Genomic DNA, 26889 nt, shown 5'->3' on the forward strand with positions numbered 1-26889 from the left:
GGCAGCTCCAAGACCTGACCACAGTCTTCTTTGCCCTAAATGACTGCTATGTTAGGCTTGGCTTCAACTGCCATGCACCGTAATTTAGAATATGCCCTCAGGGGTAAAGCCAGTGTTTCTACAGAGATGACCTTCTCTTAGGATCACAGCCCCTTGGGTCCCCCCTTAATTAATTGCTCTCTAATCCCTTCAAACCATCTTGCTGACCTTTTATGATTGTTTTCAGTGGGAGAGTTAACCTGATATAAGCTATTCCATGGCTGGAACTGGAAGTCTAGATTAATTATTCAAGTAGCAGAGTTCACAAGTTATTCCTACTAGAACTCTAAACCATTCTCTAAGGTCTTTTCTACTTTTAGGAGGAAGTAAAAAATATAAATCTTTCTCTCATAGAAGGATTGATGTTATTGGTTTTAGTTCTTTTAGCACTAGCTGACTTTTTAAACTCTGTATCACCTAGATGAATATTAAATTAGGTAAGTCAAATGACAAGTATGGAATAATTATGAGCTTTTTTAGACACAAGAACCATATCTTATAGTTACCATTAAAGTGTAAGCAGAATAGAGTAATACATGATTTGGTAGAGGAGCTGAAATAGATGTAGAAGATAAGAATAATAATCTTAACTACTGATGTAGCACATAGGCTCCTAGTCCTGCCATTAATTAACTGTAGGACCTTGAGCAAGATATTTGCCTTCTCTGACCCAGGAGTCCCACTCCTGGGCATATACCTAGAGAAAACCGTAATTCCAAAAGATACATGCACCCCAGTGTTCACTGCAGCACTATTTACAACAGCCAGGACATGGGAGCAACCTAAATGTCCATCAACAGAGGAATGGATAAAGAAGATGTGGCACATATACAATGGAGTATTACTCAGCCTTAAAAAGGAACAAAATTGTGCCATTGGCAGAGACATGGATAGACCTAGAGACTGTCATACAGAGTGAAGTAAGTCAGAAAGAGAAAAACAAGTATCATATATTAACGCACATATGTGTAATTGAGAAAAATGAACCTATTTGCAAAGCAGAAACAGAGACACAGATGTATGGACACCAAGTGGGGGAGGGTGGGATGGACTGGGAGATTGGGACCGACGTTTGTACACTACTATGTATGAAGTAGATGGCTGGTGAGTACCTACTGTATAGCGCAGGGGAAGAATAAAAAAGAAGGTACCATGTTTGCAGGACATATATTAAATTAACCTTAAAAATGCATTCCAATATACATTAGGTGCAGACAAATACTGTTTGATTCCACTTATATGAGGTACCTAGAATAGTCAAATTCATAGAGTCAGAAAGTACACTGGTAGATGTCAGGGGCGGGGAGTGGGGATTGGGGAGGGGGAATGGGGAGTTAGTGTTTAAGGGGGACAGAGTTTCAGTTTAGGAAGGTGAAAAATTCGGGAGATGGATGATAGAGAGAGTTGCACAACAATATGAATGTACTTAGTGCCACTGAACTATATAGTTAAATATGGTTAAAATAGTTATGTTTTTTATTATGTGACATTTACCACAATAAAAAAAAAAGATATTTGCTTTCTGTGAGACTCAGTTTCCTTATCCATAATGTGAGAATTCATGATACCTAGTTCACATGGTTGTTAGGAAATTAAATGACATTTAAGATTGTGAAAACACCTCACAAAGAGCCTAGTAAGAATAGTATCTAATGAGTTTTTGAATAATTTTATTCTAAGTTATTTTAACAGTTTACCTAGAGATAAAAACTTCCTCAATCTGATAAAGGCAATTGATTAAAAAATCTACAGCCAACATCATATTTGATGATTTTTTTAAAAAAAGCAGTATTATAAAAACATTTTATGGAAATCCAGAAGACTATAAAATACAGGTGAAGACAATCTTTTTAACCAAGACTGAAAACCCCAAAGTTATAAAAGATATATTTGAATATATAAACATCTAAAACTTAGGAATGAAATATTATTATAAATAAAGATAACAAACAAGTAGTAGAACAGGGAAAAAAGAAATAATTCTATAATCTACAAGGCTCTTTTATAAACTAACTAGAAAAAGACAAACAATCCAATCAACACTAGGAACAGACAATTCACAAAAAACAAATCTAGATGTCCAACAAATTTATGAAAAGATGCTCAAATTCACTAAGCAGAAAATACAAATGAAAATAACAATAGTAACACTTTATAGCCATCAGTCTCTTGAAAATGAAACAGAACATATACTTGTAGACATTTTGGTACTCTCACACACTGTTGATGGAAATATGATGACCTACAGCCTTTTGGAAAACATCTGGGGAGTAACTACTAAATTTAAAAATACATATATGCTTTGATCCAGCAATTCCACACTTGGGAATCTATCCCACAAAGATAAAAGAGACATATGCCCTTTGATACAGCAATCACATTCCTAAGAATCATTTTCAGAGAAAATTCCCCACTACACAAGGACACATATAACAGGATGCCATTGTAACAATGTTTACGGTAGCAAAATAATGGAAATAAACAAATATCACTGATATGGAATGATTAAACAAATTATGGTATAACCTATGTGTTATAATACATCCTATATTCCACTATGTAGTCATCACAAAGATTGATTTAAAGTTCTGTGGCATGACCTGGAAGAGTATTTCCGTGAGATTTTGTTGAGTGAGAAGAATAAGAAGTAGAAAAGCAAGTATCCAAACAAACCATAAAAAATTTTAAAAGCTCCACCAGTATCTATGTTTGTGCTTCTATATGCTGCATATCATATTGTAGGAGATAAATAATGTTAGATTATTAACATGAGTTGGCTTTCAGACAGCAAAATTGGAAGAAAGTCTGTTTGTGAGACACATGTAGAACTAAATCAAAAACAAAAACCTTTAAAAAATAGGTAAATAATTACATCTGTGGTCGGTAAACCCAAGTAAAATACGTATGTGTATGAATATATACAAAGAAACAACATGAAAATTAAACTTATGTTCAAGACATGGTCCTTGAAAACCCTTCTAATTTCATCTCAATCTAAGTTTGAAGTTCCGCAATGCTGGATTTTTAGGTTATTTTCTATATAGACAAATAATAATAACATCCTGCAGTCTTTCTTCATCTCAAACTTAAATTGTAAGCTAATTAAGTTAAAATTCTTATTATCTAAGAAAGTTATATGATATGACTCTGACAATGCTACTGAAGGAAACATCAGAAAATCTATCGTGAAACTAAGGACAGAGAACAGGTATGTGACCACATCCTTTTGTGGAGATTGGTCTGGAACTCTAGCTAGCTTTTTCCTCACAAACAGGGAGTTTACATTATATATATTGCATGACATCAAAGAATAGTAAAGCTAGATGTCATGTTCAGTATTAAATACTGATTTCTCAGTGAAAATTAAAACTTTATAAAGTTCTCCATTAGAAATGACTAAAACAGATTAGTTTTCCCAAATAAAGCTGTCACAGAATCATGCCTCACTTTGAACTTCAACAGTGTAAATACCATAAAAAGGACCCTATAGTCAACGTCAGGAATTATGTCTTCCTTTATCATCAGTAAGACATTCAGCAATAGGAAGTCCTGATTTTAAGGTATACTGTGTTCCATTTTGACTTAGAAGAAGATCAACATGCCGTGTACATAAAACAAAAGAGGGAAAGCACTTTGAATCCATTACAGCACTAAATGGAAATGAATAAGCAAATCATAAAGAACGAACTATTTTGTAAGAGACAGAAATCTAGACTTAGAGAAACAAGCAGTAGAAACTGGAATACGGTTACGGCAAGCGAACTGTTTCAAAGTAAAGAACATATTTTAAAAATCAGACAATGTTTTAAAGAAATATGCTTCTGTACATATGAAGAGAAAAACAGTTTGCTTCTGTACATATGAAGAGAAAAACAGTTTAAGTCTTAAAAAGTATGGTGGGGGCTGATCATTAGAAATTTCTAATACCTTTTTAAAGGGTCAAAAAATCAGTTAATCTAATTTATTTAGAACAGGAATAACCACATAAAAATAGAATTTACCTTTTCAGATTCACCATTGCCCAAGGAATCCCCGTAGGTGTGTTAAAGGCAGGAAGGAGTTTCTCAGCCAATTGGACTGCTTTAATCTTGAATATCTGAGATAAAAACATGAACATTCATAACTTATGAAATTACTGTTGTCAATAATATTTCCTGGTCTCTTATAGGATGCACACCACAATGTACTGGATACATGAAAGTACGAGGGAAAAAAATGCCATCTCTTTTGGTACCACAGAGCATACAGCAATCAGAGAAAATGGTTGTAAAGTGGATGGATACTGAGGAAAAAGCTACCCAACGTGAAATGGCCAGAAACTGCAATTAATTGAAAGGGAAGGACATGGTTTTGGTGTTGATATTATCTTTATTTTCAACTGGGAAAAAAATCTGAGAGAAAACACTAGGCTATGAAATCTTCATCCATGGTATACAAGCTTAGTACAAATATTAAAACAAAAGAAAGAGATGCAACCCAATTTGGATAAATGCCCTTGAATTACCATAAGCTTGTTAATACCTCAACATTCTCCATTAAGGTTCAGCCACATTTATTAAAAGAAAAGAAAACGTTTATGTTCACATTCCAAGTTTATTTTATGAGTTATAAATGCTTCACCCCTTGGTCCCAGCTGCTGCTTTTTTTGGTACAAAAAACAATAAATTGGGCTGCCCTGGTGGTGCAGTGGTTGGGAGTCTGCCTGCCGATGCAGGGGACACGGGTTCGTGCCCCGGTCCGGGAAGATCCCACATGCCGCAGAGCGGCTGGGCCTGTAAGCCATGGCCGCTGAGCCTGCGCGTCCGGAGCCTGTGCTCCGCAACGGGAGAGGTCACAACAGTGAAAGGCCCACGTACCGCAAAACAAACAAACAAACAAACAAAAAAACCAATAAATTGCCTAAATATCAATGGCTCTCAAACTTTCAAAACCATGTACTATTACCAAGACGTATATAATAAGATTTCTAATATTCTTAGCATATACCAACAGATTTGTGTACCTCATTTTGAAGACTACTGATTTAATAGAGACTCAAAACTGAGATTAGGTCATAAAATCCTACTAGGAAAAGTGGCGTGTTCTTCTATATGCCCCAAATCTGTCCTCTCTCAAATTAATTTCAAATTCATTGGACATTTAAGGTTCCATCTTTTCATTGCAGTCAAGTATTTTTGTTAAAATATTATTAGATTTTTCAAATAAGTAAGTAGTTGAAAGCCAGGACTAGATCAAAGTTCTAAGGTGACATTATATTAACAAAGCATACCAACATTATTGGGGGTCTAAATTAGAGAGGAGTATGTGCAAGTAGAAAAGCAATATGATGTTAAGATATTTTTCAAGGTTCCTTAAATAAGGAAAAGCTCAGCAGAACTTTTAATTAGATATTCTCATATATCTACAATTTACCATTTCCTTGAATACTTACTTTAACACAAAAATACCAGTGAAAAATGTAACAATGTAAAAAAAATGTAAAAAGGTAAAAGTTTTAATAATTTTCTCATATTCATTCCATTAACTCAGAAAAGCAAACGGAAAACTCAGTTCTCTCTGTATTAACATTTATATGTTAGTAAAGAGAAATTGCATTATACAGTAAAGAGTATTGCTTCTTTACCTCATGCTTTACCATGAGGACAAAGGGACTAAGTTCTTATCTAAGAACTAATATTAATGCTATGTATTTGTTAATCACATATTATCACATCTTTTACATATAAAACTAATATTCAAAATAGTAAATTAACTTATAAACATAAGCTTTTTCTAAATAGAAAGCATTCTCATTTCACTTCCAGAAGTAATTAGTGACACATTTTCTAATTTTCAGCTTCTTATGTCAGTTAACATATATAGTAACCAATTATACAACACGACGCCAAAATACACCACCCTTATGTCATTGAGAAAAAATTCCTTATATAGAATTCTTAATTTATTCAGGAATATACAAAATCTTTAATGATAAATATACCACAGCCTTACACTCCTTATTTGCAGAAACATAGTTTGGCAGACAACAGCAGTAGCTAATTTAAAACAAATTAGTTAGTATGCAATGCAGGCAAATAATATAAAATCCAAAAAGTATCAAAGTAAAACATAAGTCCCTTTTCCAGTCCTATTCCTTGACCACACAGTTCCCTCTATTGATACAATGCAAATAGTTATCGATTTCTCAAATGTCTAGTAAATATTTTGTGCTAAATCAGTTCTATGGTATACATGGCTCCTAGCATGTCACATCAAATCCTCATTTTCCATTTCTCAGAAATAGAAATTCTATTACAGTTTATACACACATGTCTTTGTCTTTGTCTTTCAAACACAGAATATCATATACTCTAGGCTCAACTTGCTTCTTTCATTTATTGTACCTTGGAGATCTTTCCAAATCATTCCACATCCTTCTCTTTAGTGGCTGCAGAATTTCCCCTGTATAGATCATACTGTAATTTATTTAGTCAGTCTCCTATTGCTAGACGTATGTTTCCAAACTATGTGACTCTGTATGATAAATTCCAAGAGTGGAATTACTGAATCTATGGGTACATTTATTTGTAATTTTAATAGTTAATGCCAATTTGTTCTCTACACATTTCACAAATTTATATTTCTACCAGAATTTATGACCAGCTGTTTCCCTGTATTTTTGTTAACATAAAAGTTGTCAAACTTTTGATGGCTGCTAATCTGATAATTGAAAAAGGATACTCCACTGTCGTTTTTATTTTCATTTTTTTTTATCATGAATGTGGTAGATACTCAACACTCACTCAAATCTTTCAAGCATACCTTCATACATTGCAGAGGATGGATAACATACATAACATTTTCCAGACTCCACTCCAGCTAAAGCTCGAGACAAGGCCTAGGCATTGCTGAGTATACATAAATATGCAATATTTGGAAGGAAGAAGTAAATGATCTGAAGCAGTGATCTTTCAAGCACAGTGGTGACAATGTCTGATTCTTCTGTGGTAGCTCTGACAGAAGTTCCAGTGACTGGTGCCTAGCTTCAAAGATAACATGTGGGCAACAGAGGGAATGGAGCTGGATCATACCACGAAAGCCACATGGTATGCTTGAGCATTTCTCCTGCCTGCATGTTTCCAAGCTATATAACAAAAATATCTGATTTCATGGCCCTCCCAAAGATTCTGTTAGCTGGCCAGTACCTTCTAATAAATCACTAGATAAAACAGATTGTTTTCTGCAACTGGGACTCTTGACTAATGAGATGATGAAAGTGAATCAATTATTTACATGTTTAAGAGCTTCAACAACACTTAAATGAAGATTTCCAAGACATTTATTTATAGAAAGAAAACTTTTCTGTATTCATTGTCCATGTTGTAAAATCTCCCAGTTATTTTTACCAGAACAAATTTTAAGTAACGGAACTATGCTAAAACTGGTCCTAGGTTTAGAAAAATTAGGACTAGAAGAATTACCTAGGTCTGGAAGAATTGGAGGAAATGGGATTAAACAGGTAAAATGTGGCAAGACTATGAAGAGCTTTAAAACATAAGCAATGAAACTTAGGGTAACACAACAGATAACACAGAAGCACTGTAGATTCTTGGGGAGGGAAGTGATATTAGAATCCATGTACACTTTTAGTTGTTCTTTTCTAATTGGAGTATTTACTAAAGTAATAATCTGTTTTCAACCTAGTAGAGTTAGAATGTAAAATAGAAGTCAAGAGTTCGTAACACTCAAATGACTTCCCACCTCATTCAGAGTAAAAGCCACAGCTCTTTAAAAGCCTATAGAATATGTTTTTTCCAAATAAATCTATTACTTCTGTGGCCTCACTCCCTTTCTCCCCGCTCCAGTAACCTTCTTCAGCCCCACTAACCTCTTTTATTATTCTCTGAGAATGCCAGTTATGCTTTTTCTTCACTAACTTTAACTTTCATTTGCTGTTCCTTTCAACTAAATGCTCTTATAAACGAAATCCTCAAGGCTCTCTCGTATCACCTGCAGCTCTTTACACAAATGTTATCTTCACATGCACTCCCTGATCATCCTATTTGAAATTAAAAACCCCTTATCCCCTTCCATGCTTTATTTTTCTCCTGAGCACTTATCACTAACAGTGTATATATGTGTATGTAAGTGTGTGTATACACACACTCTCTCTCCCATATATACTTTGTTTATTGCCTTTTACCCTCACAGCAGAATGTAAGCCACGGTTGAACAGGAATTTTTTTCTTGTATTCACTGTTGTATTCTTAGTACCTAAAAGAGCGCCTAGTGTATTCAACATGCTCAACAAGTGTTGAATGAATTGATTTAAGAAGCCAAAGTGGGGCTTCCCTGGTGGCGCAGTGGTTGAGAGTCCGCCTGCCGATGCAGGGAACACGGGTTCGTGCCCTGGTCCGGGAAGATCCCACATGCCGCAGAGCGGCTGGGCCCGTGAGCCATGGCCGCTAGGCCTGCGCGTCCGGAGCCTGTGCTCCGCAAAGGGAGAGGCCACGACAGTGAAAGGCCCGCGTACCGCAAAACAAAGTGTACAGAGATTTAAAGTAAACAAGTAAATTATCTTCTCTCTCCTCCATACCAACCCCATCTCCCTGAGATATTCAATGTTAACATATAAAAGTTTTAAGGCCTCTTTACAATATTCTACAAAAATGTTGGGTTGATGATGATGATGATGATAATGGCAAGCATATATATTAATCCATTTAATCCCCACAACAACCCAATGAGGTAAGTATTATTGTTACTCCCATTTTACAGGGTTGAAACTGAGGTATAAAACAGAGAAGTTAACCTGCCCAAGGTCATACAGTGGTAAGTCTGAATTTAAACCCAGGCAGTGCAGCTCAGGTTCATGTACTTGCTTTACTATTTCACTATATTAGATATAAATACAGATACAGATGTAGACAAATTTTATACTGTGCTTTTTTTTTCATTTCCTGCTACTAACATAGTATCATAAGTACCTTTCCAATTTTTACAAAACTGCCTAATTTACTGTATCCGTTTCCTCTCCTACCACTCACTACTCCACCTATTTCAACCTAGTTTCTGCTCCCATCATTTTACTTAAAGGGATCTTGCTAAGGATTAGCCACACATTTGAGCAAAGAGCATTTTCAGACATTATTGACCAGTTCCTCCTTAAAATACTTCCCTTGTATTTAATAATACTACAATCTCCCTGCCTCCTTCATTGACTCATCCTCCTCATACTTGACCTTTAATGTGGTGCTTCTTGAAGGTTGGTTCTAGGTCTCCTCTTCCTTTTCTAAATTGTCTCCCTGAGCAAGTTGCCTGTTTTCAATTATCAGCAAAGCAACTGACTCCCAAATTTATATCACCAGTCAACACCTCTCCAGTGAGTACCAGATCCATTACATCTGTCTACTACTTAGTTCTACTTAAATATAGCAAAATCCCCTCAAATTCAAAACACCTGAAACAAACTGATGACCTTCCCCTCCCAATCCAGTATTCTTAGTTTTCAATATCTAGTAACTGCCCCACCATCGGTCTAGTACCAAAACCCAGAAAACTGGAGGCAGGACCAACTCCTCCTTCTGCCTCATTTCCCCCTGCAAAATATCACCCAATCCTTTTAAATTTATCTTCCTTGATATCATTTATCTCTCTCATCTCTACAACCCATCTTAGTCCAAGCTGCTATTATTATTTGCCCCAAATACTGCAATGGCTAACTGACTGGATGAATGGAAACATACACACACACACACACACACACACACACACACACACAAGCTATTGGTCTATAACTTGCTTTCATCACTAAATATATCAAGCCTATGTTTACTGGTTGAAATATATCAAACTTATGTTCATAGTTGTACAATATTCTATAGTAGCAGATGTATCAATTTATTTAACCATGCCCCCAGATGAATATTCAGGTCTTTGCAAACACTGGCCTACTACATGTTTTCAAACATTGGATACTACAAACACTAATGCAATGAAAAAAATCCTTCTGAGTATACCTTATGTATCCACATTGTTACTTTTAGATAATACATTCCTAGAAGTGCGTTAGTGGGTCAGAGAATTTTAAATTTTAAATGCTTACTTGACACAAGCGAAATAATTTTCCAAAAAGTTTGTATTGTTTGTATTCTCTCCAACAGCATATCAAACATTTGTTAAAATTTAAATGTATTTAATTAGATACTATACATTTAAAGTGGGTACATTTTATTGTATATAAATTAACTTCATTCAGTAGCGTTGCTTAAAATAAACAAACTTTGAAGTTTTAAGTTCTTTACCAGGCAGAGAATGTGGAAGGGTGAGAGTCTATTTCAGGCAGAAAATTATGGTATAGCTTGATAAACAGGGAAATAAAACAAAGTGGTCTAAATACACAGTTTCATGCATGCAAATCTGGGGCTTCTCCTGTGGCTCTCTCCTGTCCTGGATTTTACCCCTAAATTTCTAGCACCTGTGGTAGCCCTAAACTGTCTTCTGACATGATTTTAAACAGGATTTTTTTACCTTCTCTTTCTGATATTTCACTGTTAGTGTAAAGAAATGCAACAGATTTCTGTATATTAATCTTGTATCCTGTTACCTTGCTGAATTCATTTATTAGTTATAATAGTTTTTGTGTGGATACTTTAGGGTTCTCTACAGAGTATCATGTCACCTGCATATAATGACAATTTTACCTCTTTCCTTCCAATTTGGATACCTTTTGTTTCTTTTTCTTGTCTGACTGCTGTGGCTAGGACTTCCAATACTATGTTGAATAGAAGTGGTGAGAGTGGGCATCCTTGTCTTGTTCCAGCATTTAGCAGGAAGGCTTTCAGCTTTTTGCCATTGAGAATTATGTTGACTGTGGCTTTGTCATAAATGGCTTTTATTATGTTGAGACATGTTCCCTCTATACTCATTTTGGTGAGAGTTTTTATCATGAATGGATGTTGAATTTTATCAAATGCTTTTTCTGCATCTACTGGGATGATCATGTGGTAAACTCTAACTTCTGATCAAACCAGTAATCATAATCATAATCAACTGTGAATTTGTATTAGTACTGTGACTTTAAACATGTATGAATGTATACAAATATGTAGATGAACTCACATATTTAAGATGAAATGTTGGAGAGTACATTTAAAATGGTATCTAGGTCAGCAAAGCTTAGTGGAATGTTTTATCCAATTACTAACACATCTACAGAAAATGCAGAGGTCAATGGAAATTGCAGTAACTTCTGAAGCAAAAATATAATGAAAATTAGTTCAATAAGGACAATAATGGCTAATATTTAAATCAGGAAAAATTAACACTGTAACATTTCTCTTTTTTTATTCAGAACTTCAGGGCAAAAAAGGGACACTCTATTTGCCTTAGAAAATACCCCTGGGACTTGCCTGGTGGCGCATTGGATAGGAATCTGCCTGCCAATGCAGGGGACATGGGTTCGATCCCTGGTCCAGGAGGATCCCACATGCCGTGGAGCAACTAAGCCCGTGCACCACAACTACTGAGCCCACACGCCACAACTACTGAAGCCCGCATGCCTAGAGCCCGTGCTCCGCAACAAGAGAAGCCACTGCAATGAGATGGCCGCGCACCGCAACAAAGAGTAGCTCCTGTTCGCCACAACTAGAAAAAGCCCATGCGGAGCAACGAAGACCCAACGCAACCAAAAGTAAAAAAGAAAATATCCCTGAACTTATTCAGAAACGATCTTACCTACTGGCAATGAAGTACACAACTGTGTTTTAGTAAAGAAAAAGTTTGCTGTTGTTGTTTCTTTTATTTTGTGTTTATATTCTGTGCAACGTATTAAACTCTACATAACCATTTCTCTGTTTTATCTGACAGATTTCAGATGCATTTATCCACATAAATTACATTGTTATCTTACTCAGGAAGGGATGCCACTTTGATAGCCGTTAAAAAATGAGAAAATACTGTAAAAGAAATGTCATATATCTGAGGCTCAAGTAAACATAATAAATCATCAATATTTTTAAACTTGTGAATATTTAAAATAAATAACCTTGTTCTGAGAAAATATTATAAAGATTCACATTTATAATATTAATAAATCACAGGACAGAGGAACACTGTGTTAGGATGGCATATAACCCTCATTTGGTTCCCACACCAGAACACTGAATGCATATAAAATGTTTATTCTAGTTACACTCTATCTAAATATAAGAGAGGTGGTTTGCCATGTTATAAATTATAGTTAATTTTCTGTCTTATGTGAGACATAGGAATTTATTGGCTATCCAGTATTAGAATAATCTTATAGTCAGTGTTTTATTTATTTTTAGCAGATTTCAGGGATTTATTTTTGGTTTCCTGAAATAGATATGGATCAGAGCTTTCAATGTAAAATGATCAAGTATGAAAGTAAAATGGTCAGTGAAATCTGATTGTATGAGAAGGTCAGAAAAGTAAAACGTTCTCTCTACCTTTTAGTAGACTCTAACCTAAGAAATTAACTTATCTATTTTTAAATAAGTAGAAGGATTTCCCAGCTGTTAGAAACAGTATACTTACCACACAGGAAAAAAGTCAAAGGAAGAGGAAAGAAAAGTAAAGTAGTATCTATTGAGTCAGGTGATATTGTCAGGCACCTTCACATAATTTAATCCCCCCAACAACTCTCAGGTGAACTCTCTCGTTCTTTTATAAATGAGGAAACTTAAATTACAGAAGGTAAATAGCTTGACAAATATTTTTATGAAACGGAGGCAGAGGCAGAACAGAGCCTCAAACCTCTAGCTCCAAAGTACTTGTGCTTCCCTCCACTTCACAATGTTTCTCCCTGAAGTCTGAGGAGTTAAAACTGCAAAAATGGAAATACTGGTAACGTATACTTTTTCAGCATTTTAGTGTTTTCCTATTACAACAGCAACCAAAATTTCAACAGTTTGCTTCAACCTTCAGATAAGGAGCCTAATGAAATGGCAGAGGCTGACACTTCTCTTTCATAAGCTGTTCATAGGTAATTTTGAATCATATGCTTTTTGGTACGCAAATTAGTCAACTATACACAAACAATTTAGTATTTCCTCTACATAGTCAGGCATGAAAGTAAGAAAAAAATACTCTATCTCAAAGACATCATATAATGTTTAACCTGGTAAATATTAGGAAGCATGGAGTAGCAAGTAACAGGAGTTCATGGCTGGGAGAGAAACAGGGTGTAGAGGCAGACCCTCTCTGAGGCACAGGCATACAGGGAATGCCTAAAGTGGACAGTAGAGCAAGAGCATTAAGAAAAACTTGCCTGCAAAACAGGCCCACTCTGATTACAAGGTAGTGTTAGAGGAATTTGAAGCTAGTGGTACTTTGTAGGTAACCTTAGCAATAAAAAACCCAAACCTGGTTCAACTCAGACTAAACTGACTGAGCTCCTAACACTAATAGCACAGTCATGCTATTCCAGGCATAAATATTATTAAACTCTGTCTTTACTGTCTCATCCATACATGATATTTTGCATTAAATAAAAAATTATTAAATACTTAAGAAAGCAAGAAAAATTAATCCACTTTCTAGAGACAAAGCAAGTGACAAATCAGACTTAATGAAGTTGAAATAATCAAAGAATTTTAAATTGACTATAATTACTATTGTAAAAGACCTAGTGGATAAGGTGGAAAACATACATGAAGACAACGAGGAATTTTAGCAGAGAAATGAAAACTGTAAAGGTCAGATGAAGTATTAGAAATAGTAACTTGAAAAATCAAGGTAAAACAGAGATGCAAAATGCCTTCAACAATGATCCAGCAATCCCACTACTGGGCATATACCCTGAGAAAACCATAATTCAAAAAGACACATGCACCCCAATGTTCACTGCAGCACTATTTACAACAGCCAGGTCATGGAAGCAACCTAAATAAATGTCCATCGCCAGATGAATGGATAAAGAAGATGTAGTACATATATTAAATGGAATATTACTCAGCCATAAAAAAGAATGAAATTGCGTCATTTGTAGAGATGAGGATGGACCGAGAGACTGTCATACAGAGTGAAGTCAGAAAGAGAAAAACAAATATCGTATATTAACGCATATATGGAATCTAGAAAAATGGTACAAATGAACCTGTTTGCAAGGCAAAAATAGAGACACAGACATTGAGAACAAACGTATGGACACCAAGGGGGGAATGGGGTGGGATGAATTGGGAGATTGGGATTGACATATATACACTACTATGTATAAAACAGATAACGAATGAGAACCTGTTGTATAGCACAGGGAACTCTACTCAATGTTCTGTGGTGACCTAAATGGGAAGGAAATCCAAAAATGGGGATATATGTATACATATAGCTGATTCACTTTGCTGTACAGCAGAAACTAACACAACACTGTAAAGCAATTATACCCCAATTAAAAAAGAAAAAAGCCTTCAACAGGCTCAAAAGTAGATCACATACATTAAAAGATATACCATGTGATACCACCTGAAAGAAAGTAGAGTGACTATAACAGTATCAGACAAACTAAAGAACAGAGAATATGAGCAGAGATAAAGAGAAAAATTTTAAAACAATAAAAAACCAAATTCACCAAGAAGACATAACAATCCTAAATATGTACACACCTAAGAAGAGATCTCCAAAATACATAAAGTAAAAACTGATAGGACTGAAAGGAGAAACAGACAAATCCATAATTATAGTTGGAGGCTTCAAGACTCCTCAAAACTTAGTATTTGACAGAACAAGTAGACAGAAAATTAGTAAAACTACAGAAGATCAAGCAACACTATTATCTAGCTTGACCTAATTGACATCTTAACCCAACCACGGCAGAATACACATATTTTCAAGCATACATTCTTTTTGATAGACCATATTCTAGCCCATGAAACAAATATCAAAAAATTCAATAAATTTGCTCTTTATTCACTGCCAATTAAACTAGAAACCAATAACAGAATGCTATCCGGAAAATCCTCAAATATTTGGAAATTAAACAGCATACTTCTAAATAACTCAGCAATCAAAAAGGAAGAAGAGAAATTAGAAAATATTTTGAATTAAAGGAAAATAAAAACATAACATATCAAAATTCATAGGATGCAGTTAAAGAAAGACTGAGAAGCAAATCTATGATATTAATGCTTACAAACTACTGGGAAAAAATAAGTTACAAAGATGTACTGTACAGCACAGGGAATACAGTCAATATCTTAAAATAACTCTGTATGGAGTATATGCTATGAAAATATTGTATTACTATGTATACATCTGAAACTAATAGAATATTGTTAAGTCAACTATACTTCAGTAAAAAATAAGATAAAAATAAATCAATAAAATAAAATAAGAAAAGGTGTCATATTAATGAGCTAACAAGCTCCAACCATAAGGAACTGGAAAAAAACAGGAAAAGAAATGGGAAGAGAGAGGTGCAACTTAACCCCAAAGCAAGAAGTAAGTAAAGATAAAAGCAAAAAATTAATAAAACTGAATACACAAAAATAGAGAAAACTCAATGAAACAAAATCTAGTTCTTTGAAATAAAAATATTAATACACTTGTAGCCAGACTGACAACAAAAGAGAAGATGAAATGGGGAACATTACTAAAGACCCTACAGATATAAAAAGGATAATAACAAAGTAATACAAACAACTTTATGTCCACAATTTAGAGGAAACAAATTCCCTGAAATACACAAACAACAAAAGCCACACAAACTACAAAAGCCACTCAAGAATAAATAACCTGAACAGTGTTATATCTACCAAAGAAACTGAATATATACATTTTAAAACTTAGTGGGAAAAACAAAAACAAAAAACTCCAACCCCATGTGGCTTCACTGGGAAATTCTACCAAACATTTAAGGAAGAAATAATACCAATTATACACAAACTTCTCCAATGGAAAAAAAGAAGAAACACTTCCAAGCTCATTTTACAAGGTCAGTATTACTCTTATACAAAACACACATACACAAAAAGATATTAAAACTGTAGATCAATATCCCATATGAACACAGATACAAAAAAATTCTCAACAATACATTATCAAATCAATCCCAGCAATATTTAAAAAGGATAATACACCATGACCAAGTGGGGTTTCTTCCCAAAAATGCGAGGTTGGTTTCATGGTCAAAAATCAACCAGCATAATTCACATTATCAACAGATAAAGAAGAAACACCATATAATCATCTAATTAAATGCCATAAAAACATTTGACAACATTCAACATCCATTCATGATTTTAAAAACCTCAGCAAATAGGAATAGCAGGGAATTTCTTCAAGATGATAAAGGGCATCTACAAAAACAAACAAACAACAAAAAATAAAACCTTATGTCTAACATTATGCTTAATGGTGAAAAACTAAATGCTCTTCCCCTAATATCAAGAACCAGGCAAGAATGCCACTCTCACCACTCCCATTTAACTCTGTATTTAGTGAAGGTTCTGGGCAATGTGATAAGGCAAGAAAAAGAAATAAAAGAACTATACAAATAAAACTGTTCTCTATATAGAGAAATAAAACATCTCTGTTCACTGACGACATGATTGGTTACAAAGAAATTCCCAAAGAATCTATTAAAATCCATTTAAAAGTGACTAGTATTAACTAGTAAATTTATGATAATCTCAGGCCACAAGGTCAATATAAAAATCAACTGCATAGTGCACAACAATATGAATGTTATTATTTTATGTTATGTACATTTTACCACTTTTTTTTTTTTTTTTTTTTTGGCAGTACGCAGGCCTCTCACTATTGTGGCCTCTCCCGTTGCAGAGCACAGGCTCCGGATGTGCAGGCTCAGCGGCCATGGCTCACAGGCTTAGCCACTCCATGGCATGTGGGATCTTCCCGGACTGGGGCACGAACCCATGTCCCCTGCATCAGCAGGCGGACTCTCAACCACTGTGCCACCAGTACAGTACCACTTTTAATAACATCAAAAAATATGAAATAGGTACAGATCCATCAAAATATGTATAAGATCTGTAAAAACTAGAAACATCAATGAACAAAATTAAAGAACTAAATAAAGGAAGAGATAAGCTATGTTCATGGATTGGAAGATATCAATTTTCCCTAAACTTCCTGATAGACTTAATATAATCCTAATCAAAATCCCAGTAAGATATTTTGTAGAAATCAGAAAACTGATTCTATAATTTATATAGAAAATAAAACTAGAATAGCCAAAACAATTTTGAAGGGGAACAAAGTTGGAGGACTCACACATAACCTGATTACGAGACCATAAAGACCATGATTTCAATTCCATAAAGCCGTAATTATGAACACAGTGTGGTAATAGCAAAAGGACGGATACACAGATCAACAACAGAGTCTAGAAATATACCCACATTTGGTCAGTTGATTTCATATATGGTCAATTGCTTTCAACAAAGGTGCAAAGTCAATTAAATAGAGAAAGACGAGTCTTTTCAACGAATGGTGCTAGAATTTTTGGATATCCATATGGCAAGAAATGAATCTCAACCTCTACCTCACAGCATATAGAATTTCACTCAAAATGGATTATAGATTTAAAAGTATAGTAAAGTAAAACTATAATATATTTAGAAGAAAACAAGAGAAAATCTTTGTGACCTTGGATTAGGCAACACTTTGTAAGTAAAATACCAAACACATGAACCATAAAAGATGAAACTGATAAACTGGACTACTTCAAGATGTAACAACATCAGTTCTTCAAAAGATATTGTTAAGTCACTGAAAAGCCAAAGACAGAGAGAAAATATTTACAAACACATAGGTTATAAAAGTCCTATGTCCAGAATACATAAAAAACTCTCAACATTCGATAATGAGAAAACAAAAAAAATTTGATGGCCAAAGAGTGAACAATTAAAGAAGATATATGAATGACAAATAAGCACATGAAAAGGTGCTCAACATAGTTTGTCATTAGAGAAAAGTAAAATAAAACCACAATGAGATACTAATACACACCTATTAGAATAGCTAAAAATAATAAAGAAACTCTCAATACCAATTACTGGTCATGATGGAAGGGAACTATTTGAAAAAGTCTGGGGAGTTCTTCCAAAGTTTACTTACCATTTGATCCAGCAATCCCACTTCTAGATAGTTACCCAAGAGAAATAAAAATTTATGATCCCACAGAATCCTAATGCAAATATTTATAGCAGCTTTATTCAGAATCTCCAAAACTAAAAACCAATCCATTGGTGAATGGATAAACTGTTAGAGCCACACAATGGAATACCATTCAGCAGTAAAAAGGAATGAATTACTAAATACATGAATGAATCTCAAATGCATTGTGCTACATGAAAGAAGCCAGTACTCCTTACTGTATGAACAGAAAACAGATCAGTCGTTACCAGAGGCTGGTGGTAGCATGCGGGGTAACTATAAAATGGTAAAAGGGAATTTTCTGGGATGATAGAATTCTTCTATATCTTACTTGTGCTGGTGCTTACTAGATTGTATGCATTCTCAAAACTCAAAGAAGTATACACTAAAGTGGGTGAATTTTACTCTATATAATAATACATCAATAAACCTGACCAAAAAATCCTATCAATTAATTTACAATGATTTTATTCATATAAGCTAGGTCAGAGTTTCTCAAAGTATAGAATCAGCATTTCCAAAATCACCTTTAACACAGAGTACTTTACTAAAACCATAAATAATGGTTTCCACCTCAAACCAACTGAATTTCAGTCCTGTGAGCAGGGCTTGGAATCTTCATTTTTATAAAGCACGCTATGTGACCCTGAAACACACTGAAGTTTGAAAACCTCTTTGCCAGAGTATAAACCTTTTATTTTATTAAATGGGAACTGAAGTGTTCTGACAATTGAAACATAGTTTGGAGGTATAATCAAATTACATAGTAAAGGCTGACAGTAAAATCATATATTAAGATAAATGTTATTTATCTAATACTATATATTAAATACCATCATCTTCAAACATATTTCTTCTACAGAAAAAGTTGTGCATGGGTATCTCACTCTTTACACACAAAAGCACACAAAGATAGATGAAATAATTAAATATAAGCATATAAAATCATAAAAATCCAGAAGAAAAGTAGAAATATTTGTTTTATAATGATACAGCCATAGGGAAGGCTTTCTAAAGACCAAAATCTAGAAGCCATAAGGGGAAAAACAATCCTAAAAATGACCACTTTAAAGTTAAACACAAAAAATAAAAACTGAAGACAATATAAAAATCCATCTTTACAATACATATAATAAAAAGTGAGTTTTCTTAAATTTACAAAGCTATCTTACAATCATTTAGGCCAACAAATCAAGTAAATCTATGTGCCAAGGAGTTTCTCAGAAAACAAAACAGAAATGACTATGACCTCTTCCTTTAGCTTCTCTTTCTCGCACTCTCCAAGCCCACTCTTTAACCCATCTGAGTAGTAAAAAGCAATTTCCTACACCCACTTCCCCATCACCGGTAAGTCTCAAGTGTGCCTGTGTGTATTACACCAAGACTTCCATAAAGGAGAATTCAGAGCTGTTGTTTTGTTTTGTTTTAATTTACAGCAATAAATTGCACTCAATTTCTAAATAGGCAGTTATATTAATTAATTTTTGGACTTAGGAGGATCCATATTCATTCTTACTGATTCATTCCTTAATTCTAATCTTATTAATATATTTTCTACTTTTGTTTCAACCATGTAATTAATTGCAATGGTAAATCCTGGAGAAGGATAACTCTTACAGAGGAGACATAGTATATATAGTGCTAGGATCTGTGATGAATTTGTTTCACTGAGATTCTCAAAATGGAAAAATCATTATTCCCAAGAAACAGAGCTCTACCTGAAGATCTAGTTATTTCAGCAAACCTGTAGATTAGTCCAATACTGGACAATTTAAAAAGACAACATGGGGCTTCCCTGGTGGCACAGTGGTTAAGAATCCGCCTGCCAATGCAGGGGACACGGGTTCGAGCCCTTGTCCGGGAAGATCCCACATGCCACGGAGCAACTAAGCCTGTGCGCCACAGCTACTGAGCCTGCGCTCTAGAGCTCGCAAGTCACAACTACTGAGCCCAAGTGCTGCAACTACTGAAGCCCGCACGCCTAGAGCCCATGCTCCGCAACAAGAGAAGCCACCACAATGGGGGGCCCGCGCACAGCAGCGAAGAGGAGCCCCTGCTCAATGCAACTAGAGAAAGCCTGTGCGCAGCAACGAAGACCCAACACAGCCAAAAATAAAAATAAATAAAATAAATAAATTCATAAAAAAAATAAAAAGACGACATGAAATCTTTCATTTTACTAAATTCCATTCACAATCTTTCCCCCCAAACAACGTATCACTTGATTTTGCTCACCTCCTCTCCTGAAAGGTAATATGCTGCAAGTAGGCCTCCAATAAATCGAATGTTGACTTCAAACACAGACACCTCTGAATTCTGTGAAAACATATTGAAAATATTCACATATACATAAAGCTGTAAAGGTTTCAAAATATCTTCAATCCTTCATATGTTTCTCACAAACATGCTGAGGAGAGTGGTTTTTTCCACTTTCTATGTCTTCGTTTCTCACGCAACTGCAATCTCACCTCCCATTTGTTAATGTTACTGAAACTCCTCTACTGCTGTCAGCACAGCTTCCTAATTGCCATAACCAATGGGCCATTTTCATGTGCCTTACATATTATTGTGAAATTATCAAGATATTTGATGCTATTGACTATTCTCCCTCATGAAAGCCTCTACTTCTTGAATTTTGGAAGTGTTCTCTCTACGGGTCCCTTTCTGTTCTAATCACTACACTATAACGTCCATTTTTACTTCTATCTCTCCTCATGAATTTTAAATGTTTTTCTAGTATATGTAACTTAATCAACGTTAAAGCAGGTACCAAAAAATAATGGCAAGATGATAGATTTTTCAATTAATAATGTTGAAAAAACTGACTCCTAGGTAATAACTGAAATAAAAAAGTAGAAAAAATGTGACAATATATCTATACTCCCTTGAGAAAGCAGGTACTTTGTAAGCATAAAATCAATAGCATTGATAACAAATGATGACAGAAGGACTTGAATTTCCCCATAATGAAAATTACCTATAAGAAAAAAAATCATGAACAAAATTAAAAGGCAAATGACAAACGGAACGAAATTTGCCACAAGTATAGCAGTATTAATAACCCTACCACATAGAGTCTATAGGTTTGTATTTAGATATGGATAAAGATATTGCTGAAGAAGATTCTAATGCATGGAAAGAAATTAGAAGTGGCAAAGAAAATAACCAAAGAATCCACAGAATATACAAAACTGACTAACAGAAAAATAACATTCACAATTAATTTTTAAGTAAAAATTAAAAGGAAATATATATTACCCTGAAGTCTTTCCAACATTCATAGGCAGAAGACATCATTTGCTAACACAAGCATAATTCTCTAATATAGAATTTTCACAATATAATGTAATTTTTTAATAACATAACTGTTATCCTACCCCATCCTCAAAAGCAAAGTGGTTTATACTACTTCATATATTCCCAATATATAGCATACTGCAGGGTACATAGTAGACATTCACTAAATATACAGAGGAAGGAAAAGAGGGAGAGAGGGCCTCTCTCCACTCCCTAGAACAATAATACCATCCTTACCCTCTTCTCAGCACTCTACTTATTCAGCACCATATAGTTACAGTGGTGAACCTTTTAAATCTAAAGTTAGCATAGGTTACTACTCTGTGCAAAACCTTACAATGACTTCTGGTTACACTCAGTAAAATGACTTACTAGACCCAACATAATCTGATTCCCCACAACCTCTCTGACATCATCTCCTACCAATGTCCCTCTGACTCACTTTTTTATTACCCAGTGGGTCTACCTGCTGTTTGAGAACTGTCAAACTCACTTCTGTGTCAGTCTTTATACTTTACCTGCAGATCTCTGAGCAAATTTCACTTAGAAAGTTTTTCTGACCACACAATATAAAATTGTGAAGTAACCCCTCATCACTAATATTCCTTACTCTGTACTATTTCCCCAATTAACGCTTATCATCATCTGAATATTATATAATTCTCATTTGTAAAATTCATACCTTCCCTCACAGGAGACAGAAGATAAGAAAAGTTTCTAGAGGGAGAGAAGGGAGAGACTGAGGGAGAGGCATTATTCACAGGAGAAATGACTGAGAATCTTTCTAAATTGATGAAAACAAAAGTCCTCAGACTGATAAAACATGAGTCCTTTAAGGAATAGTCTAAATACAGAATGGTAATGGAATTACAGAACAACAAAGCAAAAAAAAGAAAATGTTAAAACAAGGGGAAAAAAGACAGATTACCTTTTGAATATTAAACTGATAGCCTACTTTTCAATAGCATAACAGAAACAGGAAGACAATAGAACTGTATCTTGAAAAGGTTAAGAGAAAATAGTCATCAACCTCTAATTCTATACTCAGCTATAATATCTATTAGGAGAAAGCTTGGATCTCTCATATCCACATGGCTTCCCTTGGGTCTCTTCTCAGAAACGTCACCTTCAATAGCCAATGGATATAAAATAGCAACCTCTCACCACCACTTACTCCAATCCTACTTACTCTTCCTTAAGAGTAAGCACTTATCACTATCTGACATGCTATATTCAATATATCTTGAATATGTATTTACTGCTTTTCTCCTCAAACTAGAATAGAAACTAGTATAAACTAGAGATAAGACTCTGTTTTGTTAATTCCTGTATCCACAGATTTAGAACAGTGTCTGTCACAGAGAAGGCACTCAATAAATACATTTATTTATTTATTCATTACTTAATTTGGAAGTTTCAACTACAAGTTGGAACCAACTAGACAACAATTACACATAAGACAAGAGGGAGATGAGCTAAATTAAAGCATTCTAAGATCCTTATGTTTTTCAGAAGAAGGATAGAGAAAATGATTAATTTTAAACTTTGGTAAGTATACCTATTAAAATTTTAAGGGTAACCCCAAAATGAATGGAAATGGAAAGTATAAAGTCAAACTAGTAGAGGGAAAAAGAGACATGAAGTAATTTAATCCAAATAAGATAGACAGAAAATAAAGGCAAATGAGAAGTATAATAATGATATAGGTAGCAAAACAATGATTGAAGATTCAACTCTAAAAATATGTTATACTAAATGTAAATATTTCAAGCTTAACAGTTAAAAGACTCCAAGACTGGATAAAAATAACAAAATCTAAATACGCACTATATGTAAAATATAGAGCTAAAACATATGACACAGAAAGGGTAAAAGTGAAAGAATGGAAAATGACTGTGCTGATTATTAAGCTATTTTTTCTCAGCTTCAAATCCATCCTTCTACACTCTACTTCAGTATACTGAAACTAGAACTATTCAAATGCATCTGGCTTCCTTATAAGCCCTGCTGATGACAGAAGGTTCTACAAAGGTCATACAAAGCTGAAGGAAGAAAAAGGAACTTATTCCTTCCAGTCTCCTTCTAGCTTCTGACAGTGTCAAACCAGCCATGGTTCTTCACCCTGGCGGTGGCAGGTGGTTCCAGGTTACAGTTCCCCTGCCACAGACACATTCCCCAAATCAGCCTCCTTGTGCCCTTCAGAGATACCAAGCTCTAACTAGGTACCCCCTCCTCAGAGGTCTGAGTCCCAGGTCTGAGAAGCCCCTTTTAAGAACTCCTAAGGTATCAAAAACAGAGTCCCAAGCTAGTAAATTTTAATGATCTCAACCTCTCCCCATTGTTCTCACAGTTCCAGGCATGGCAGCCATTTATTGTAGTTACTACCTCTTGTAATACCACAATGTTCCCTTTCTGTCTTTTCAGTGCCCCATTACTTGGTTAACAATTCTAAACACTAAATCCTCTAATTAAAAAAACTGTACAGTTCTGGTTCTTGATTGAGCCAACTGACACAATGATATACCAACCAATTATGAGGCATAATAAAGCTGCCATATTAACAAACAGGAGTATTTGAGATTCACAAATGCCAATTCTCGCCAAATTAATCTATAAATTGAATGCAATCCTCATCAAAATTTCAACACAGTTTTTCCAGAGCTTAAAAGAAGAACTGAGAATTGCTAAGATAATTTCCTAGTAGAATAAGATCAGATATCAAGATTCAGCTATAGATATTAAGCTTTTCTTATAAAACTAGTTAAGAATATAATAAATATTTAGACTACTAAAATATTGATGTAGGGATAAAGAGAAAAGCCAGTAGAAAAGAACAGAGTAATACAACTAATACATGACTAATGTGGCATGTATAAATAGTAGAGAAATAAATGTGCTAGGATCCATTGAGAGTTGCCTATCTTAACCTACCCACAAACTCAACTATGTAAGGACTAAAAACCTAAATGCAAAAGCAGAACTTTAGAACACTTAGAATTAAGTACAAGAATGTATCTTCATGACCTTGAAGTACATAATCTCTAAGAGCTACATAACTATACAGGGGAAAAACCCCTGTATTTCTCAATCCCCTTTTACAGTAAGGTGGGGCCACATGAGTTAGATTCACTCAATAATACACAAGCAAAAATGGGGTAACCAACTTCTGAGCAGTCACATATCTTTTCTCTACCCCTTCCTCCTTTATGCCACTGGAAGGTTTATCTACCTTATCTTGAGGAATCATCTTGTACCATGAGGTTGAAGCTTTATACTGAAGTTGACAGAATAATAAGACAAAGGATCCTAGGTCCTTGGTCATCGAGGAGCTACCCAAACCAGCCCTAAACTGTTTATCTTTGTACTTGACTTGCATGAAAGAGAAATGAACATGTATCTTGCTTAAGCTATTTTATACTAGATTTTCTGTCATTCACAGCCAAACCTAAACCTGATAATAAAAACTGTTCTGAGCTATGTCCAAAATGCTAAAATAATATAAAAGAAAGTAATCAGTTTTTGTCTAATTACCATCAGGAAAGGCTAATGATACAGAGTTTGAATGATACAGAGTTTGCCAAAGAGAAAAACAGATAAGGAGTGGCTTCTCACTACAGTCAGAAGGAACAGCAAGTAAAAATATCATGAAAGATGAAAATGAATATGACAAAATAGTCCACACATCTTTTAGGTGAAGACTGGTAACAAAGAAAATAACTGCTAACATTTACTGAACACTGAATATGTACCAGATTATTTCAAATAATCCTCACAATATTGCAATAGGATAGCAATTTTATGACAGGTTTAGAAAGAATAAGTAGCACTTACTTATAGGTAGGTTTCCCAAATATCACTAGAATTGTGACTGTGCTGGGCTTCAAACCTAAGGAGCACTACTTAACAACTATGCCAAAATGCTGGAAGGATGAGCATGTACCTAACTATGAAGGCGCTTCAAAACTGTGCCAAAGCCACAACACTGTAAATCAACTATACTTCAATTTAAAAAATAAAATAGATTTTTTAAAAAATGTTTAAAAAAACTGTGCCAATCATTATTTCTTTAAAAAATAATAAAACACTTAATATTTATAAAGTAATTTATGGTTTCCTGATGTTTCTAATTCAATGTGCTTTTTCTCCCTAACTCTTGCCTTAACACATGCAACACATTACCTTAAATGATAAGGGTAAGAAAAGGAAAAGGAAAATGGTGAGAAAGGGTGTTTATTTTACGCAAAAATTGAACAACTGACAATCGCAAAAGAAGAAGGGGGACTTAGGATTTCCTTAAACTGCTAGTATAACACTCAAAACTAGTGTTACAGTGTCTTTTCATAGTCAATGGAATAAATTATGAATTGTATACTCACCACGCTGAAATCAAGGTTGTTTTCGATCCATTTTTGCCCATCTCGGAATTCATCATGAAGTCCCATAATATAAAGGGTATCCAAAGCATCTACTATAGTAGCACCCATTTGTGAACTTCCTATATATGGGGGGAAAATGTCATTAAAAAGATGCCCTTCATACAAGGTCTATTTTAATTTTCTATAGTTAAAAAGTAAATCAGGACTTCCCTGGTGGCACAGTGGTTAAAAATCCGCCTGCCAATGCAGGGGACACGGGTTCAAGCCCTGGTCTGGGAAGATTCCACATGCCGTGGAGCAACTAAACCCGTGCGCCACAACTACTGAGTCTGCACTCTAGAGTCCGTGAGCCACAACTACTGGGCCCGTGTGCCACAACTACTGAAACCTATGAACCTAGAGCCTGTGCTCTGCAACAAGAGAAGCCACAGCAATGACAAGCCCACACACCACAACCAAGAGTAGCCCCCGCTCACCGCAACTAGAGAAAGCCCCACGCAGCAACGAAGACCCAATGCAGCCAAAAATATAAATAAATAAATAAATAAATTGTTTTTAAAAAAAGTAAATCAAAGTAGAAATATAAGGATGAAAAAAATACTCAACATGGTTCACTTTTCCATAAGAATAGATAATATACATTGTTTAAAACATTTTCCTAAAGATGACACATTGATAACTAATAGGAAGATAAAGGAAAACTAAAATTATAATTCTCCTTAGTTTTCTTCCTGGTCAGAAAATGAGATCTATCTACTTAACTGAGATAGATTGGGGGGAAAAAATAAAGAGGATTAATTTAAGAAATGGGGACGGTGGTTCAAGATGATAAACTAAGTCATAAGACAACCAGGAACCATGCTCTTTTGGTACAAATTCATAGAAAGGTCAAAAAATATACTTAAAATAATACTAAAAGTATAACAAGGCTATATAACCGTGATGGAATATAAACTATAATAGTCCTTAACAATCAAAAAGCAGGTAGAACATATTTAAAAAGAAGTCATAAAATAAAATGTGAGTAGAGAAAATCAAAATAGTAAGATCTACCCATCTT

General features: G+C 34.7%; 1 protein-coding gene across 3 annotated transcripts in view; it reads right to left on the reverse strand.

The window, feature by feature from the left end:
* The window catches only part of MAN1A2 (mannosidase alpha class 1A member 2), a 168094-nt gene that overhangs the window by 68667 nt on the left and 72538 nt on the right, over positions 1-26889 (reverse strand). For all 3 annotated transcript variants that reach the window (XM_073809085.1, XM_019919690.2, XM_073809077.1), the window contains exons 4-6: positions 25830-25948; positions 20392-20472; positions 4041-4135 (exon numbers count right to left, since the gene is read on the reverse strand). In XM_073809085.1, the coding sequence (XP_073665186.1) occupies positions 4041-4135; positions 20392-20472; positions 25830-25948 (295 nt within the window). The remainder of the gene's footprint in view (positions 1-4040; positions 4136-20391; positions 20473-25829; positions 25949-26889) is intronic.

This window comes from Tursiops truncatus, chromosome 1, assembly GCF_011762595.2.
Source record: "Tursiops truncatus isolate mTurTru1 chromosome 1, mTurTru1.mat.Y, whole genome shotgun sequence".
Lineage (NCBI taxonomy): Eukaryota > Metazoa > Chordata > Mammalia > Artiodactyla > Delphinidae > Tursiops > Tursiops truncatus.